At 47.6% G+C, this 16,585-nt stretch overlaps 1 protein-coding gene across 1 annotated transcript; it reads left to right on the top strand.

Annotated features, from left to right (window-relative positions):
- Window positions 1–968: 968 nt before the first annotated feature.
- LOC311126682 (axin-1-like) lies at window positions 969–16,321 on the top strand. The gene is made up of 14 exons (XM_084200674.1): window positions 969–1,124; window positions 2,479–3,070; window positions 3,165–3,279; window positions 3,765–3,961; window positions 4,103–4,246; window positions 7,741–7,884; window positions 8,481–8,577; window positions 10,854–10,991; window positions 11,169–11,550; window positions 12,701–12,908; window positions 13,784–13,963; window positions 14,479–14,730; window positions 15,657–15,818; window positions 16,098–16,321. Exons 2-14 carry the CDS (start codon window positions 2,556–2,558, stop codon window positions 16,222–16,224), a joined length of 2,661 nt encoding a protein of 886 aa, XP_084056800.1. The 5' UTR covers window positions 969–1,124; window positions 2,479–2,555; the 3' UTR covers window positions 16,225–16,321.
- Window positions 16,322–16,585: the final 264 nt, after the last annotated feature.

Below are 16,585 nucleotides of genomic sequence, written 5' to 3'. Positions count from 1 at the left end.
ATGCCTGACTTACTGACTACAGGCGCGTGACTGACAGCTCGGCTGTCGGCAGCATGCTCTCGCGCTGTCCTGCTGTCAGTCACTCTGGAGATGGGTTCTGCGCGAGGCGACCAGAGCAGCAACAGCAGGAAGGTAGAAAGATACAGATTTCTTCGTTTATATAATGTCTGTGTTTTGGGCTGTTGTTTCTGGTTTTCTTTTGTCTATTTAATTTTAGGGATTCTCTTTATTTTATTTTTTTGAATCGAAGACAATAGGCTAATTTTGCTTTAGGTTAGTCTACCTGGCTGTTTTTTACTGAGCGCATGCAGTCATTTAGGATTTTTTCTTATTTTTTTTTGTAGCGGACGTTGGACCCTATAATCGTTCAAAGCTGCACGTTAGGCTACATCATTCTATTATTTTGCCATTCTGTTCACATTGCAAGAAAAGTATTGATTCTGATTCTGCTTATTGATCAGTCGTTTGTAATTGCTTGGTTATTTTCTAGCCATTCTATCTCATATGTAATGCAACGGGTGTCATCAATGTCGCTCTGGATAAGAGCGTCTGCTAAATGACGTAAATGTAATGTATTCATTGTGTAGCCAAATTGATAATTTCTTAAAAGTACCTTATAGCCCTTTCCTGCACGAGGACAGACACGTTATTTTTCATGATTGAGATATAATTTGTCTTCTTAATCTTTCCTGAATAACCAAACAGTTTAACCAATATTCTGTACCATTACCCATCATGTTTTCTTAATTGAGTCAATTCAATACCTACATAATATTTGGTTTCTTATTGTTTTTTTTATTGGCAATGTTCTGAACATTCGCTCCACGGGACATTCCAACATTCTCCTCGTTCCGGGTGTAGTGTGTCGTTCAGAACGGACGAGGCGCTGTTAAACATACACTCTGTATTAGCACACACCGACCGTCACATACTCACACACGCATTCTCTCTCTGCTTGGAGTGTATTGGAGACCACCATGGCCATTGGGGAGTTGAGAGGGCAAGACAGAAGGGTTGTTTTCTTTAACAATTGAATACTGCCAAGTTATGCCGCGTTTCACACACTACTGTTCTCGCCACTATCCCCGATGCGGTGGAAAACGGGGTGCGGGCTTTCAGATACGGTAGGTTGTATACTTTAAGCCACTAAATACGGGATGTTTTGGGGTTTAGGTAGCTAGCTAGCGCTAAGGCAAGCGGCGGGGTGAAACGTGCCTTCGCTTTCTTCTTGTGTGTTTGATCCTTGATCGAATGATTGGAACTGTTGCGCGTTGATCGATCTAACGGCTCTGGAATGTTCGTATCCCGTTCGAGAACGCTCAACTGTGTTCGCCGTCCGAGTTAGTTAGCAATCTGGCTAATGTTTACTATGTGAAGTTAGTGTAGCGGGCTACCTCAAGTGGTTTGGCGGAGGAAAGAGAAGGCAGCAGGCCCGTCTTGTGTGGTTGTGGAGTTTGTTGCCTGTTACCCCTCCCCCACCGTCTTTGCAAGAGGCCAAGATGAATGGGATCCCACTTCAAAGCAATGAGAGGGAGAGGCTAGCTACCTAGCCGGAGTAGAGGGAGCGAGAGGGTAGAACTTACGTTGGCTAGTTAGTGTAGCCATCTTTGAAAATGCATTGTTTAGTTGCTACCTACATAGCTAGCTACAGTACACATGTCATGAAGTAAAATGTAATGAAGTGCAAACTCATTGTTATTGTTGACCTGATGCTAGCTAACTAACAGTTATAGAGCTAATATAGAGCTAAGTAGCTAGCTATGTTTTGTTAACCAGGCAGCTAGCTAGCTAACGTTACCGGTGATGTTATTGTAACAAAGCTAACTAGCTATTAGCTAACGTTAGTTAGCCACCGTTACCTTCTTTAACCATAACTTCTGTTTTATTAGCTATTACGGCACTACCTAGCTAGCTGGCTAACAACTAATGCTAACCAATGGTTTATAATGACCTTATGTGTTAACTAGTCTGTGTTGATCATTGCTGTTAGCCTTCATGGTGAAAGTTGAAATCACCATGGCTATGCTAGCTAGTGCCAGGTATAACCTCTGTGATTAGTTAGCTAGTTATTTGTTGTTAGCTCTTCATAACACGTTCGTTGTGATGGAGGTTCTTCAGAGTGTCTGTAGAAGAAGACCAGTGGTTCCATGTTACAGCCTATCATCAGCTCATCTTGAATCACGTGAGCACCGCTGGACATCGCTCTCTCGTTCCCCGTTCTCCTCTTTTATCCTCTTCTCTTTCTCTCACTCAGAGATAATCAGTCATCTTTCAGTTTCACCTCTCCCGTTCTCTCTCTACTCTATCCCCCTCTTTTCTCCCAGGGTCTATCTGGGATCAGTATGTGTGGGTCTAACCACGCCAACCTTAGCTCATTTCTTCACCCTATAGTTCAGCTCTCACCCCCCTCTCCTTTCTGTCAGGGAGGATCATTCCTCTCTTTCACTCATGGCCCTCCTCTCTCCTCTTCTATCACAGGGAGAATCGCTCATCTTCAGCTGTTCTAGAGGTGTGGCTGTGACCGGTGCCCAACCCAGTGGTCCCCAACCAGAGACATGAGTGTGGTCCGTGACCCACAGGGGGCGTACAGGGGGGTGGGGGGGGGCGACCATCTGGGGGGTCTAGGGGTGGGGATGGACCCCCACAGCCACTTCACAGAGCACGCCCCTCGGCCCCCCGTGCCTGGAGAAGAGGGGGGCGACCGTGACCCCCACCGCCTCCCCTCCAGCCATGGAGGCCGCCCCCCCACCCAGTCCACCTACTACCCCCCATCCAAAACAGACCCCTCCTTCCGTAGTAGCGAGCCCCCATCCTCGGCCACCCCCACTCCCAGGCGGCCGGACCTGGACCTAGGGTACGAGCCTGAGGGCAGCGCCTCCCCCACGCCTCCCTACCTGAAGTGGGCCGAGTCGCTCCACTCTCTCCTGGATGACCAGGAGGGCATCCAGCTGTTCAAGGGCTTCCTGAGACAGGAGGGCTGTGGGGACCAGCTTGACTTCTGGTTCGCCTGCTCCGGCTTCAGGAAGAGCAGCCAGGAGAAGAGGCCCAAGCTGGCCAAGGCCATTTACAGGTAGGGATGAGTTCTCTCTCTCTTTTCTTTCTCATCTCTCTATTCTCTCCATCTTTCTCTCTCATTATCTCTCTTTCTCTCCCCGTCTTTCCAGGAAGTATATCCAGGATAGTAACGGGATCGTGTCGAGGCAGATTAAACCAGCTACCAAGAGCTTCATCAGAGACTGTGTGGTTAGACTGCATCTGGACCCTGCCATGTTCGAGCAGGTATCAATACATCAATCAATCATTACGCCACGTTGGAACAAGTATCAATACATCAATACATCAATCAATCATTACGCCATGTTGGAACAAGTATCAATTAATCAATACATCAATCATTACGCCATGTTGGAACAGGTATCTGTTGTTTTATTAATGACCTTTCATTGACCAGGTAGATTGTTGAGAAGACATTCTTAATATCCTCCTCTCAGTGGCAGGAGACACAGGAATCTGGAAAAAAATTAATTGAGCTTCATTGCGAACATATTTTCAAGAACAGTTGTGGACAAGGGGTGGATATGCTGGTAGCTAAGCCATAACCAACAACTGCGTTTGCTGCTGGTGAAGAACCCAGCTTCCCTCTCTGGGATCAATACAGTTGTTGACTTGTTTAAATCTCACTTTTCGTTTTCTTTGTTTCTAGCCTAAATGAACGCTAATGTTTTTGGAACTTTGTACCGAACCCATGCTGTCTCTCTCCCAAGGCCCAGACAGAGATCCAGAGCACCATGGAGGAGAACACCTACCCTCTGTTCCTCAAGTCAGACCTGTACCTGGAGTACACCCAGACAGGGGAGGAGAGCCCCAAACCACCCAGCGACCACAGCTCCTCATCGGGTACTGGTCCTGGGCCACCGGGGCCTGGCTACCTGCCCACCCTCACGGAGGACGTAGAGTGGAGGTGTGTGTCTAGATAATGTGGACATTCCTCTGTCTGTATTCTGTCTGTATATTGGGTTTATTGTTGTCAGCACCATCTCACCAGGTCTAATGCCTGGTCCATGTAAATGTACTTGGTGAATAAAGGTGGGTTGTGATTCAGGTGCCGGGAGGAGGGAGAGGAGGAGGAGGAGGAAGAGGAGGGCGTGGATACGCAGGCCAGCAGGCTGACTCAGAGGTTGCTAATGGAGACTGCTCCTCACAGAGTGTCGACCAATCGGAGGGCAGGGGATAGCAGAGAGTACAGGTAGGAGACCAGAGAGAGTGTTTATGTGTCTGTGTGAAATTGATGACAGTGTTTAGTATTTGTCAGAGTGGTTGCTATGTAGTTGTCCCTGTAGAGAATCTGTGTGTCTGTGTGAAATTGATGACAGTGTTTAGTATTTGTCAGAGTGGTTGCTATGTAGTTGTCCCTGTAGAGAATCTGTGTGTCTGTGTGAAATTGATGACAGTGTTTAGTATTTGTCCGAGTGGTTGCTATGTAGTTGTCCCTGTAGAGAATCTGTGTGTCTGTGTGAAATTGATGACAGTGTTTAGTATTTGTCAGAGTGGTTGCTATGTAGTTGTCCCTGTAGAGAATCTGTGTGTTTGTACGCGTCCCGGGCCGGGATGATACCAGTACCGCCGTGGCAAGGAAACAAAACACAAAGCGGAGGTCCCTTCTTTAGGAGAACAGCCCTGATGTTGGAAACCAACAGCATCATGCTGTCATCCAGAGCCACATTTATTTATTTTCCAAGATATAGCCACAATCATTTACATACAGAGTTTGATCTGCTTCTTGTTTTCATTTATATATTCAAAATATATATATATATTTCATTTATATATATCATTTATATATTCCAAATATTGCGATACTGGTATCATCATAGCCCTGGTCTTGAATGTGTCTGTGTGTATATATATATATATATGTGTTTGTACAGTGCATTCAGAAAGTATTCAGACCCCTTCACCTTTTCCACATTTTGTTACGTTACAGCCTTATTCTAAAATTGATTAAATTATTTTTCCCCCCTCATCAATCTATACACAATACCCCGTAATGACAGAGCAAAAACAGGTTTTTAGACATTTGTGCAAATGTATTAGTCATAGCCACCGAACTGCTAGTATCATTATACATCATCCTTATCACTTTACAGAAATTCTCCCCGAACCCAAAAGTAGAGATCTAAATAGTTGTGCTCTAAAGTGTCAAAAGCCTTAAAACATTTTTACTAAACGATATAAAGCCATGTTCTTCTATGAACTACCTGTAATCCAAAATATATAATACCAATTGTATATGGTTATGAATACTCCTTCCTTTAATGAAGGCTGATTGGAGTTATACTGATTATATCATTATAATAATATGCCATTTAGCAGACACTTTTATCCAAAGCGACTTACAGTCGTGCGCATACATTTGTACGTATGGGTGGTCCCGGGGATCGAACCCACTACTCTGGCGTTACAAGCGCCATGCTCTACCAATTGAGCTCCAGAGGACCACATCAAGGCCTTTTTTCAGCCTAAAAGCATAGACATGGGCTAGTAATTTTTATAGTCCGTTGCCAACCACGTGATTGGTCTCCAGTTGTCCAAGTAAAGAGTCCTTCTTTTGGTTTAGGTATAATAACTATTAGTCCCTGTCTCAAAGGAGGTGGTAAGATGGCATTAGCAATACCCTGTTTGTAGACCGAAAGCAATAACTCTCAAATATCAGGTCTAAAATGTCAATAGAATTCAGGAGTCAGGCCATCCGGGCCAGGAGATTTAACTATAGCCATTTGTTTAATGGCTTGGTCCAACTCAGTAATATCTATATCAGAATCACAGAGTTTCTTTAAACCTTTCTTCTATAGGCTTAACAGAGTTATTAACTGAATCAAGAAAGGAATCCAATTCGCCGTCCGATAGATGAGACCGATGCAGTGTATCGTAGAAAGAGTGTATTTCCTTATTAAATCACTTCAAGTTCATCAGCTATGTCATTAACATAAATGGATGAAATACTATTCCTTGTCTGCCTATGAGATGTAATTTGGCCTTTGAGCAGATGAAGGCACCCTGTGCCTTATCGTTGTATTCAGTGCCTTCGGAAAGTATTCAGACCCCTTCACCTTTTCCTAATTTTGTTAGGTTACAGCCTGATTCTAAAGTTGATTAAATATTTTTTTTCCTCATCAATCTACACACAATACCCCATAATGACAAAGCAAAAACAGGTTTTTAGACATTTGTGCTTATTTATAAAAAATGGAAATATCACATTTACATAAGTATTCAGACCATTTACTCAGTACTTTGTTGAAGCATCGTTGGCAGCGATTACAGCCTCAAGTCTTCTTTGCCATGATGCTACAAGCTTGGCACACCTGTATTTGGGGAGTTTCTCCCATTCTTCTCTGCAGATCCTCTCATGCTCTGTCAGGTTGGATGGGGAGCGTTGCTGCACAGTTATTTTCAGGTCTCTCCAGAGATGTTCGATCGGGAACAAGTCCTGGCTCTGGCTGGGCCACTCATGGACATTAAGACACTTACATTTTACATTTACATTTTAGTCATTTAGCAGACGCTCTTATCCAGAGCGACTTACAGGAGCAATTAGGGTTAAGTGCCTTGCTCAAGGGCACATCGACAGATATTTCACCTAGTCGGCTCGGGGATTAGAACCAGCGACCTTTCGTTTACTGGCATAACGCTCTTAACCACTAAGCTACCTGCCGACTTGTCCCGAAGCCACTCCTGCGTTGTCTTGGCTGAGTGCTTAGGGACGTTGTCCTGTTGGAAGGTGAACCTTCGCCCCAGTCTGAGGTCCTGAGTGCTCTGGAGCAGGTGTTCATCAAGGATCTCTCTGTACTTTGCTCCGTTCATCTTTCCCTCGATCCTGACTAGTCTCCCAGTTCCCGCCACTGAAAAACATCCCCACAGCATGATGCTGCCACCACTATGCTTCACCGTAGGGATGGTGCCAGGTTTCCTCCAGAGGTGATGCTTGGCCTTCAGGCCAAAGAGTTCAATCTTGGTTTCATCAGACCAGAGAATGTTATTTCTCATGGTCTGAGAGTCCTTTAGGTGCCTTTTGGCAAACTCCAAGTGGGCTGTCATGTGCCATTACTGAGGAGTGGCTTCCGTCTGGCCACTCTACCATAAAGGCATGATTGGTGGAGTGCTGCAGAGATGGTTGTTCTCCCATCTCCACAGAGGAACTCTGGAGCTCTGTCAAACTGACCATCAGGTTCTTGGTCACCTCCCTGAACAAGGCCCTTCTCCCCAGATTGCTCAGTTTGGCTGGGCGGCCAGCTCTAGGAAGAGTCTTGGTGGTTCCAAACTTCTTCCATTTTAGAATGATAAAGGCCGCTGTGTTCTTGGGGACCTTCAATGCTGCATAAATGTTTTGGTACCCTTCCCCAGATCGGTGCCTCGACACAATCCTGTCTCTGAGCTCCACGGACAATTCCTTCGACCTCATGGCTTGGTTTTTGCTCTGACAAGCACTGTCAACTGTGGGGCCTTATGTCCAATCAATTTAATTAGCAAAAATTTATAAAAACCAGTTTTTGCTTTGTCATTATGGGGTATTGTGTGTAGATTGATGAGATATTTTATTTTTTTCTGTCCATTTTAGAATAAGGCTGTAACATAACAAAATGTGGGAAAAGTCAAGGGGGTCTGAATACTTTTGGAATGCACTGTACATGTATGTGTATATATGCGTGTGTGTGTGTGTGTAACCATCTCTCCTCTCAGACCGTGCAGAGAGCCGGTAGTTAACCCCTACTACGTAAACATGGGTTACGCCCGCGCCCCTGCCACCAGCGCTAACGACAGTGAACAGCAGAGCATGTCCAGCGCCTCCGACGTTGACACACTCTCACTGACCGACAGCAGTGTGTGAGTACACACGCTGAAACACACATGGATGCACACACACACACCAACATATCCTATCTGTCTCACACACACACACACACTGACACACACACACACACCAACATATCCTATCTGTCTCACACACACACACACACACACACACTGACATACACACACACACACCAACATATCCTATCTGTCTCACACACACACACACACACACACCAACATATCCTATCTGTCTCTCACACACACACACACTGACACACACACTAACATATCCTCTCTGTCTCACACACACACACACACTGACACACACACCAACATATCCTATCTGTCTCTCACACACACACACACACACACACACTGACACACACACACACACCAACATATCCTATCTGTCTCACACACACACACACACTGACACACACACACCAACATATCCTATCTGTCTCACACACACACACTGACACACACACACACCAACATATCCTCTCTGTCTCACACACACACACACACACACACACACACACACACTGACACACACACAGCCATGGACTTTTTGCACCAACACACCGAAACACGTTCTTCTGATAACTAACTAGTGTGTGTTGCAGGGATGCTATTCCGCCCTACCGGTATCGTAAACAGCATCGTAGAGAGATGCATGACAGTGCCAAAGCCAACGGACGTGTGCCCCTACCTCATATACCTGTAAGGACACACACTGTCGTCTCTACCTTCTTGCCCTCTGTGCTGTTGTCTGTGCCCAGTAATGTTTGTAACATGTTTTGTGCTGCTACAGTGTTGTGCTGCTGCCATGTTGTGTTGCTACCATATCAAATCAAATTGTATTTTGTCACATACACGTGTTTAGCAGATGTTATAGCGGGTGTAGCGAAATGCTTGTGCTTCTAGCTCTGACAGTGCAGTAATATCTAACAATTTCACAACATATACCCAATACACACAAAACTAATAAGGAATGGAATTTCAGAATATATACATATATGGACAAGCACTGACAGAGCGGCATGGACTAAGATACAGTAGAATATTATAGAATAGAATACAGTATATACATATGAGATGAGTAGTGCAAGATATGTAAACATGATTGAAGTGACTAGTGTTCCATTTATTAAAGTGGCCAGTGATTTCAATAGGCAGCAGCAGCCTCTAATGTGCTAGTGATGGCTATTTAACAGGCTGATGGCCTTGAGATAGAATCTGTTTTTCATTCTCTCGGTCCCAGCTTTGATGCACCTGTACTGACCTCACCTTCTGGATGATAGCGGGGTGAACAGGCAGTGGCTCGGGTGGTTGATGTCCTTGATGATCTTTTTGGCCTTCCTGTGACATCGGGTGCTGTATGTGTCTTGGAGGGCGGGTAGTTTGCCCCCGGTAATACGTTCTGCAGACTGCACCAACCACTGGAGAGCCCTGCGGTTGTGGGCGGTGCAGTTGCCGTACCAGGCAGTGATACAGCTCGACAGGATGCTCTCAATCTGTAAAAGTTTGTGAGGGTTTTAGGTGATAAGCTGAATTTCTTCAGCCTCCAGAGGTTGAAGAGGCTCTGTTGCGCCTTCTTCACCATATTGTCTGCGTGGGTGGACCATTTCAGTTTGTCAGTGATGTGTACGCCAAGGAACTTGAAGCTTTCCACCTTCTCCCCTGCGTTCCCGTTGATGTGGATAGGGGGGTGCACCCTCTGCTGTTTCCTGAAGTCCACGATCATCTCCTTTTGTTTTGTTGACGTTGAGTGAGAGGTTATTTTCCTGGCACCACACTCCCAGAGCCCTCACCTCCTCCCTGTAGGCGGTCTCGTCATTGTTGGTAATCCAGCCTACTACTGTTGTGTCATCTGCAAACTTGATGATTAAGTTGGAGGCGTGCGCGGCCACGCAGTCATGGGTGAACAGGGAGTACAGGAGGGGGCTGAGCATGCACCCTTGTGGGGCCCCAGTGTTGAGGATCAGTGAAGTGGAGATGTTGTTTCGTACATGTTGTTGCGAAGTGGAGATGTTGTTGTCATGTGGTGTTGCTACCTTGCTGTGTTGTCTTAGGTCTCTCTCCATGTAGTGTTGTGGCGTCTCTCTTGTCGTGATGTGTGTTTTGTCCTATATTTGTATTACTTTTGGTAGGCCGTCATTGTAAATAATAATTTGTTCTTAACTGACTTGCCTAGTTAAATAAATACAAAATACCCTACCTCATATACCTGTAAGAATACACTATCAAAATACTTAATTATCAACTAAATATTTGACATACAAAATACTTTCACTGTTCTAGTAGAATGAACGTGTCCTCTATCCGGTGCCGGCTGTGGTAATAACGGGAATGTGTCCTCTATCTTGTACCGGCTGTGGTAATAATGGGAACGTGTCCTCTATCCGGTACCGGCTGTGGTAATAACGGGAACGTGTCCTCTGTCCGGTACCGGCTGTGGTAATAACGGGAACGTGTCCTCTATCCGGTACCGGCTGTGGTAATAACGGGAACGTGTCCTCTATCCGGTGCCGGCTGTGGTAATAACGGGAACGTGTCCTCTATCCGGTGCCGGCTGTGGTAATAACGGGAACGTGTCCTCTATCCGGTACCGGCTGTGGTAATAACGGGAACGTGTCCTCTATCCGGTGCCGGCTGTGGTAATAACGGGAACGTGTCCTCTATCCGGTGCCGGCTGTGGTAATAACGGGAACGTGTCCTCTATCCGGTACCGGCTGTGGTAATAACGGGAACGCGTCCTCTATCCGGTGCCGGCTGTGGTAATAACGGGAACGTGTCCTCTATCCGGTGCCGGCTGTGGTAATAACGGGAACGTGTCCTCTGTCCGGTGCCGGCTGTGGTAATAACGGTAGAATGAATGTGTCCTCTGTCCGGTGCCGGCTGTGGTAATAATGGTAGAATGAATGTGTCCTCTGTCCGGTGCCGGCTGTGGTAATCATTTATATAGATCATATCTGATAGATCTTCTGTGTGTATAGCGCACGTACCGCATGCCGAAGGACATCCACGTCGAGCCGGAGAGGTTTGCTGCTGACCTCATCAGTCGACTGGAGGGAGTTCTGAGAGAGAGAGATGCACAGGAGAGACTGGAGGAGAGACTGAAGAGAGTCAGACTGGTACGTACTGGGGTGTGTGTGTGTGTGTGTGTGTGTGTGTGTGTGTGTGTGTGTGTGACGTGTCTGTGACGTGTGTGTGCTTTCATGTGTGTGTTGGACAGTAATCACCCCACACACACACACTTCCTGCTTCTCCTCTAACCCTGCCCCCTTCTTTCCTCTCCTGCTCTGTGATAGGAGGAGGAGGGCGACGACGCCGACGTCTCCATGGTGAACTCCCTCCCCTCCTACGGCAACAAGCCCCTCCCCCCCTCCACCCCGTCCCTCCATCCCCACTACGGGTCCCGTTATTCAGAGACCTCGTACAATGGCGTTCTGGCGCTACAGGACGCGCACGAGGAGAACCCGGAGTCCATCTTGGACGAGCACGTCCAGAGAGTGATGAAGACGCCGGGGTGCCAGTCACCAGGCACCGGGAGACACTCACCCAAAACCCGCTCCCCCGACGGAGGGGTAGGGGTGTACCCTCCGCCCCACTCTGGGAGAACCCAGGGGCCTCCGGGGACCAAAGGTCACAAGCCAGGAGCCAAAGGAGGGGACCCGGCGGGGATGGGAGCAGGTATGTTGTCTTTATTTATCCAGGTTAGTCTCCATGATAAACCTCTTCTAGTGTTGTCTTTATTTATCCAGGTTAGTCTCCATGATAAACCTCTTCTAGTGTTGTCTTTATTTATCCAGGTTAGTCTCCATGATAAACCTCTTCTAGTGTTGTCTTTATTTATCCAGGTTAGTCTCCATGATAAACCTCTTCTAGTGTTGTCTCTATTTATCCAGGTTAGTCTCAATGATAAACCTCTTCTAGTGTTGTCTTTATTTATCCAGGTTAGTCTCCATGATAAACCTCTTCTAGTGTTGTCTTTATTTATCCAGGTTAGTCTCCATGATAAACCTCTTCTAGTGTTGTCTTTATTTATCCAGGTTAGTCTCCATGATAAACCTCTTCTAGTGTTGTCTTTATTTATCCAGGTTAGTCTCCATGATAAACCTCTTCTAGTGTTGTCTCTATTTATCCAGGTTAGTCTCAATGATAGACCTCTTCTAGTGTTGATGTTGTATAATCAATGTGATGGTGTGTATTCAACCAACAGAACACAGAGCATCTCGAGGTAGGAGTGCTCTTCATATAATCATGTTCTTTATGATCCTAGATCAGCGCTCCTACCTCCATGCTTTATGAGTACAGGCCCAGGTATAGAGGCGAAATATCAAAGACCACAGCTACCTCCATGCTTTATGAGTACGGGCCCAGGTATAGAGGTGAAATATCAAAGACCACAGCTACCTCCATGCTTTATGAGTACGGGCCCAGGTATAGAGGTGAAATATCAAAGACCACAGCTTCCTCCATGCTTTATGAGTACGGGCCCAGGTATAGAGGTGAAATATCAAAGACCACAGCTTCCTCCATGCTTTATGAGTACGGGCCCAGGTATAGAGATGAAATATCAAAGACCACAGCTACCTCCATGCTTTATGAGTACGGGCCCAGGTATAGAGGTGAAATATCAAAGACCACAGCTTCCTCCATGCTTTATGAGTATCTCTTTTTGAAAGTGTCCGTAAAGGCTGTACCATCACAAGCATGGTTACCACCATCTTTGTTAGGTTAGGAGGTAGAGTTATACTTAGTTAGTTATAGTTATTTATAGTTAGTTAGTTATAGTTAGTTATAGTTATAGTTAGCTAGTTATATGTCTCTGTTCCCTCAGGTGTGTACCACCACAAGCATGGATACCACCACCCCCCAGGGGGCACCAAGCCCAAAGAACCCCAGATGGATGAGGTGGTGCTGGGTGGAGGCGGAGGCTCCAGGACCCAGGGGAGCGTCCTGTGGAACGGGGAGGCCCACCACTACGCTACCGGGAAGGGACGCAACTACGCGGACGGGGCTGGGACCATGGACGCCTTGGGCTATAGGTTAGTACCAGGGGGGGAGGGGGGTTATCAGGTTAGTACCAGGGGGGGAGGGGGGTTATCAGGTTAGTACCAGGGGGGGAGGGGGGTTATCAGGTTAGTACCAGGGGGGAGGGGGGTTATCAGGTTAGTACCAGGGGGGAGGGGGGTTATCAGGTTAGTACCAGGGGGGGAGGGGGGTTATCAGGTTAGTACCAGGGGGGAGGGGGGTTATCAGGTTAGTACCAGGGGGGAGGGGGGTTATCAGGTTAGTACCAGGGGGGAGGGGTGTTATCAGGTTAGTACCAGGGGGGAGGGGGGTTATCAGGTTAGTACCAGGGGGGAGGGGGGTTATCAGGTTAGTACCAGGGGGGAGGGGGGTTATCAGGTTAGTACCAGGGGGGAGGGGGGTTATCAGGTTAGTACCAGGGGGGAGGGGGGTTATCAGGTTAGTACCAGGGGGGAGGGGGGTTATGTGTTATCAGTGCTGTACTACTCCAGGACAGGACTCCAACTAGACTCTGACTCCAGTCACGGTTTTTCATGACCAGTACAGTTCTTGACTTATAAAAAGTCTCTGACTTACATATTAATTCTACATCCCACTACAAGATCCAATGTTGGATAGCGTCTGTATTGGTTTAGACTAGCTAGCCTTACTAATGTGGAACACGGTCAACTAGCTTGCTTTCTAAGATACCATATTCACTTTGAAAGGTAATTGGAGAGCATTCTTTCGCACTTACAAGGGACTTGGGACCAGACTTGGATGTTTAGTGACTTGAGCACATCTGTCTTACCATCCTGACCCGTGTCTCTCTGCATCCTGACCCGTGTGTCTCTTCATCCTGACCCGTGTGTCTCTTCATCCTGACCTGTGTGTGTTCCCTGTACCCCAGCAGTAAGGGCAGCACCCTATCGAAGCGCGGCTCTAAGAAGGGGGCGGAGCCGGCAGGTAAAGGTGATGAGGGGCGTGTCCAGGAGGCCCAGGTACCGCTGGAGGACCTGGAGAGAAACCACAAGATACTGCAGTGGATGATGGAGGGGGAGGCACTACGACACAAGAAGAACACACACGGGTAACACACACGCGCACACACACACACACGGGTAACACACACACACACACACGGGTAGGACGCACTCTCAATCCCTCACTCACTCCAATGTTAACTAACCTTCTCTCTCTCTCCCCTCCTCTCTTGCTCTCTCCTCCTCTCTCTCTCCTCCTCTCTCCCTCCTCTCTCTCTCCCCTCCTCTCTCGCTCTCTCCTCCTCTCTCCCTCCTCTCTCTCTCCCCTCTCCTCTCCCCTCCTCTCTTTCTCTCTCCCCTCCTCTCTTGCTCTCTCCTCCTCTCTCTCTCCCCTTCTCACTCTCTCTCCTCCTCTCTCCCCTCCTCTCCCTCCTCTCCTCTCTCTCTCCCCTCCTCTCTTTCTCTCTCTCCCCTCCTCTCTTTCTCTCTCTCCCCTCCTCTCTTGCTCTCGCCTCCTCTCTCCCCTCCACTCTCTCTCCCTCCCCTCCTCTCTCTCTCCCTCCTCTCTTTCTCCCTCCTCTCTTTCTCTCTCTCCCCTCCTCTCTCTCGCTCTCCCCTCTAGGAGTACTACAGGCTCCAGGAAGACCCAGGGGAGTGTGGAGGTGTCGAGGCCCAGCTCGGTGGAGCGTCCTGGGGCAGTGCACCCCTGGGTGAGTGCCCAGCTGCGGAACAACGTGCAGCCCTCCCACCCCTTCATCCAGGACCCCACCATGCCCCCCAACCCCGCACCCAACCCCCTCACCCAACTAGAGGAGGCCCGGAGGAGACTGGAGGAGGAGAGGAGGAGGTCCGCCCTGCTGCAGGCTAAGCAGAGGTGAGAGGAGGAAGGGTTAAGGTTGGAACTAGGGGTTAGTGTTGAGATTAGGATCAGGGGTTAAGGTTGGAACTAGGGGTTAGTGTTGAGATTAGGATAAGGGGTTCAGGTTGGAACTAGGGGTTAGTGTTGAGATTAGGATCAGGGGTTCAGGTTGGGACTAGGGGTTAGTGTTGAGATTAGGATCAGGGGTTCAGGTTGGGACTAGGGGTTAGTGTTGAGATTAGGATCAGGGGTTCAGGTTGGGACTAGGGGTTAGTGTTGAGATTAGGATCAGGGGTTCTAGCAGGAGACTCGAGAGGAGGGGTTTAGGTTGGGATTAAGATTGCAAGTGATTTAACAAATCATCACTATCAGTATCTGCAATTTGGCAGTACGCCCAGACTCTTGTTTTGAGAACGAAAGATATCTCAGTTTCAAGGTCTCAGTTTAGGGAGAAGAAGCCTTGTGAGGTATTGGTCTGTCACATGCATGACCCAGTATTGGTCGGTCACATTAATGAAGCAAACGTTAATGATGAATTACTTATGAATGATGAATAAGCTAAATCATGCAAATATAGCTTGTCTGTATATAAGAGGACTAACGGGACTGCCCCGGTGGAGCTCCTGATCGACATGTGTACTTGGTGCATTGAGTTGGTAGGAACCTCTCCAGCACGCTGATAATAAAGAATGATTCATTTACATTTTTACATTTTAGTCATTTAGCAGACGCTCTTATCCAGAGCGACTTACAGTTAGTGAGTGCATAAATTTTTCATAAGCTTGACTTCGAGTGTCCCTGTGTAGAATATCCACGACAAGATGTAAGGTTATTGGTAGAGGAGGGAGACTCCAATACGCTGATGGATCAGTCAGTCTGACAGACATAGACTCTGTGTGTCACCGTGTACTGTCTCTGCCTCCGTCTCTCCTCCCCTCCAGGCAGAAGTCTTTAAGCAGTAAGAAGCAGGTGTCACAGTGTGACAACGTAACCGTGGCGTACTACTTCTGTGGCGAGCCCATCCCCTACCGCACCACGGTCAAAGGTTGCGTGGTGACCCTGGGACAGTTCAAAGAGCTACTCACCAAGAAGGGCTTCTACAGGTGAGAGGTCGTCATCACGGAGATCAAGCTCTGGAGACCATGGCTGAGTCCCAAACGGCACCCTGTTCCCTACATAGTGCACTAATGTTGATCAGAACCCTATGGGCCCTATAAAGGGAACAGGGTGAATACCTGTGGACAATGAAGTCCTGTTTGATTCTACTCTCTTCTAACCCTGCTCTCTCTGTCTTCTGTCCTTACTTGCTCTGTGTGTTGATTCATTGTGTGTGTGTGTGTGTGTATGTGTGTGTTGATTCATTGTGTGTGTGTGTCCTCTAGGTTCTACTTTAAGAAGGTGAGTGATGAGTTTGACTGTGGCGTGGTGTTTGAGGAGGTCAGAGAGGACGACGCCATCTTGCCCATCTTTGAGGAGAAGATCATCGGCAAGGTAGAGAAGGTGGACTGAACCAGGAAACAGGAAATGGAGCCAGTAGGAAGTGGAGGAGGAACGATGACGCAGAGAAAAGACTGAACCGGAACGGAGGAAGAGGAGGTGGAGAGAGAGAGAGAGAGAGAGGGCTTTTGGAAGAGGAGGGAGGGAGGGAATGTAAAGGAGGGTAGGAAAGGATGAGGGGGAGGGATGGTAAACAGAATGTCACTGCCTGGATCAAGCGTAGAGGAACACACGTTTGGAAAGGAGGATGAGACAGTGGGATGAACAGGGTGAAAAAGACGATTCCTAAACAGTCTTCCACTCCTGCTCTGGGGGAGTTGTTGTTCTCCTTCCAGAACCAGCTGCTGCTAAGTTGCTATGGAGACATCATGGT

Source organism: Coregonus lavaretus, assembly GCF_964263955.1.
Source record: "Coregonus lavaretus genome assembly, contig: HAP1_SCAFFOLD_514, whole genome shotgun sequence".
NCBI classification, from domain to species: domain Eukaryota; kingdom Metazoa; phylum Chordata; class Actinopteri; order Salmoniformes; family Salmonidae; genus Coregonus; species Coregonus lavaretus.
Note: the sequence above shows the minus strand (reverse complement) of the source record. Positions and strands in the feature narration are given on the sequence as shown.

What these genes read in the sequence shown, in the direction of transcription:
- LOC311126682 (XM_084200674.1), top strand. Translation starts at nt 2,556, where the DNA reads ATGAGTGTGGTCCGTGACCCACAGGGGGCGTACAGGGGGGTGGGGGGG. An exon ending in GACTGAAGAGAGTCAGACTG is followed by an intron (nt 10,992 to 11,168) that starts GTACGTACTGGG and finishes GCTCTGTGATAG; the next exon opens with GAGGAGGAGGGCGACGACGC. An exon ending in ATGGACGCCTTGGGCTATAG is followed by an intron (nt 12,909 to 13,783) that starts GTTAGTACCAGG and finishes CCTGTACCCCAG; the next exon opens with CAGTAAGGGCAGCACCCTAT.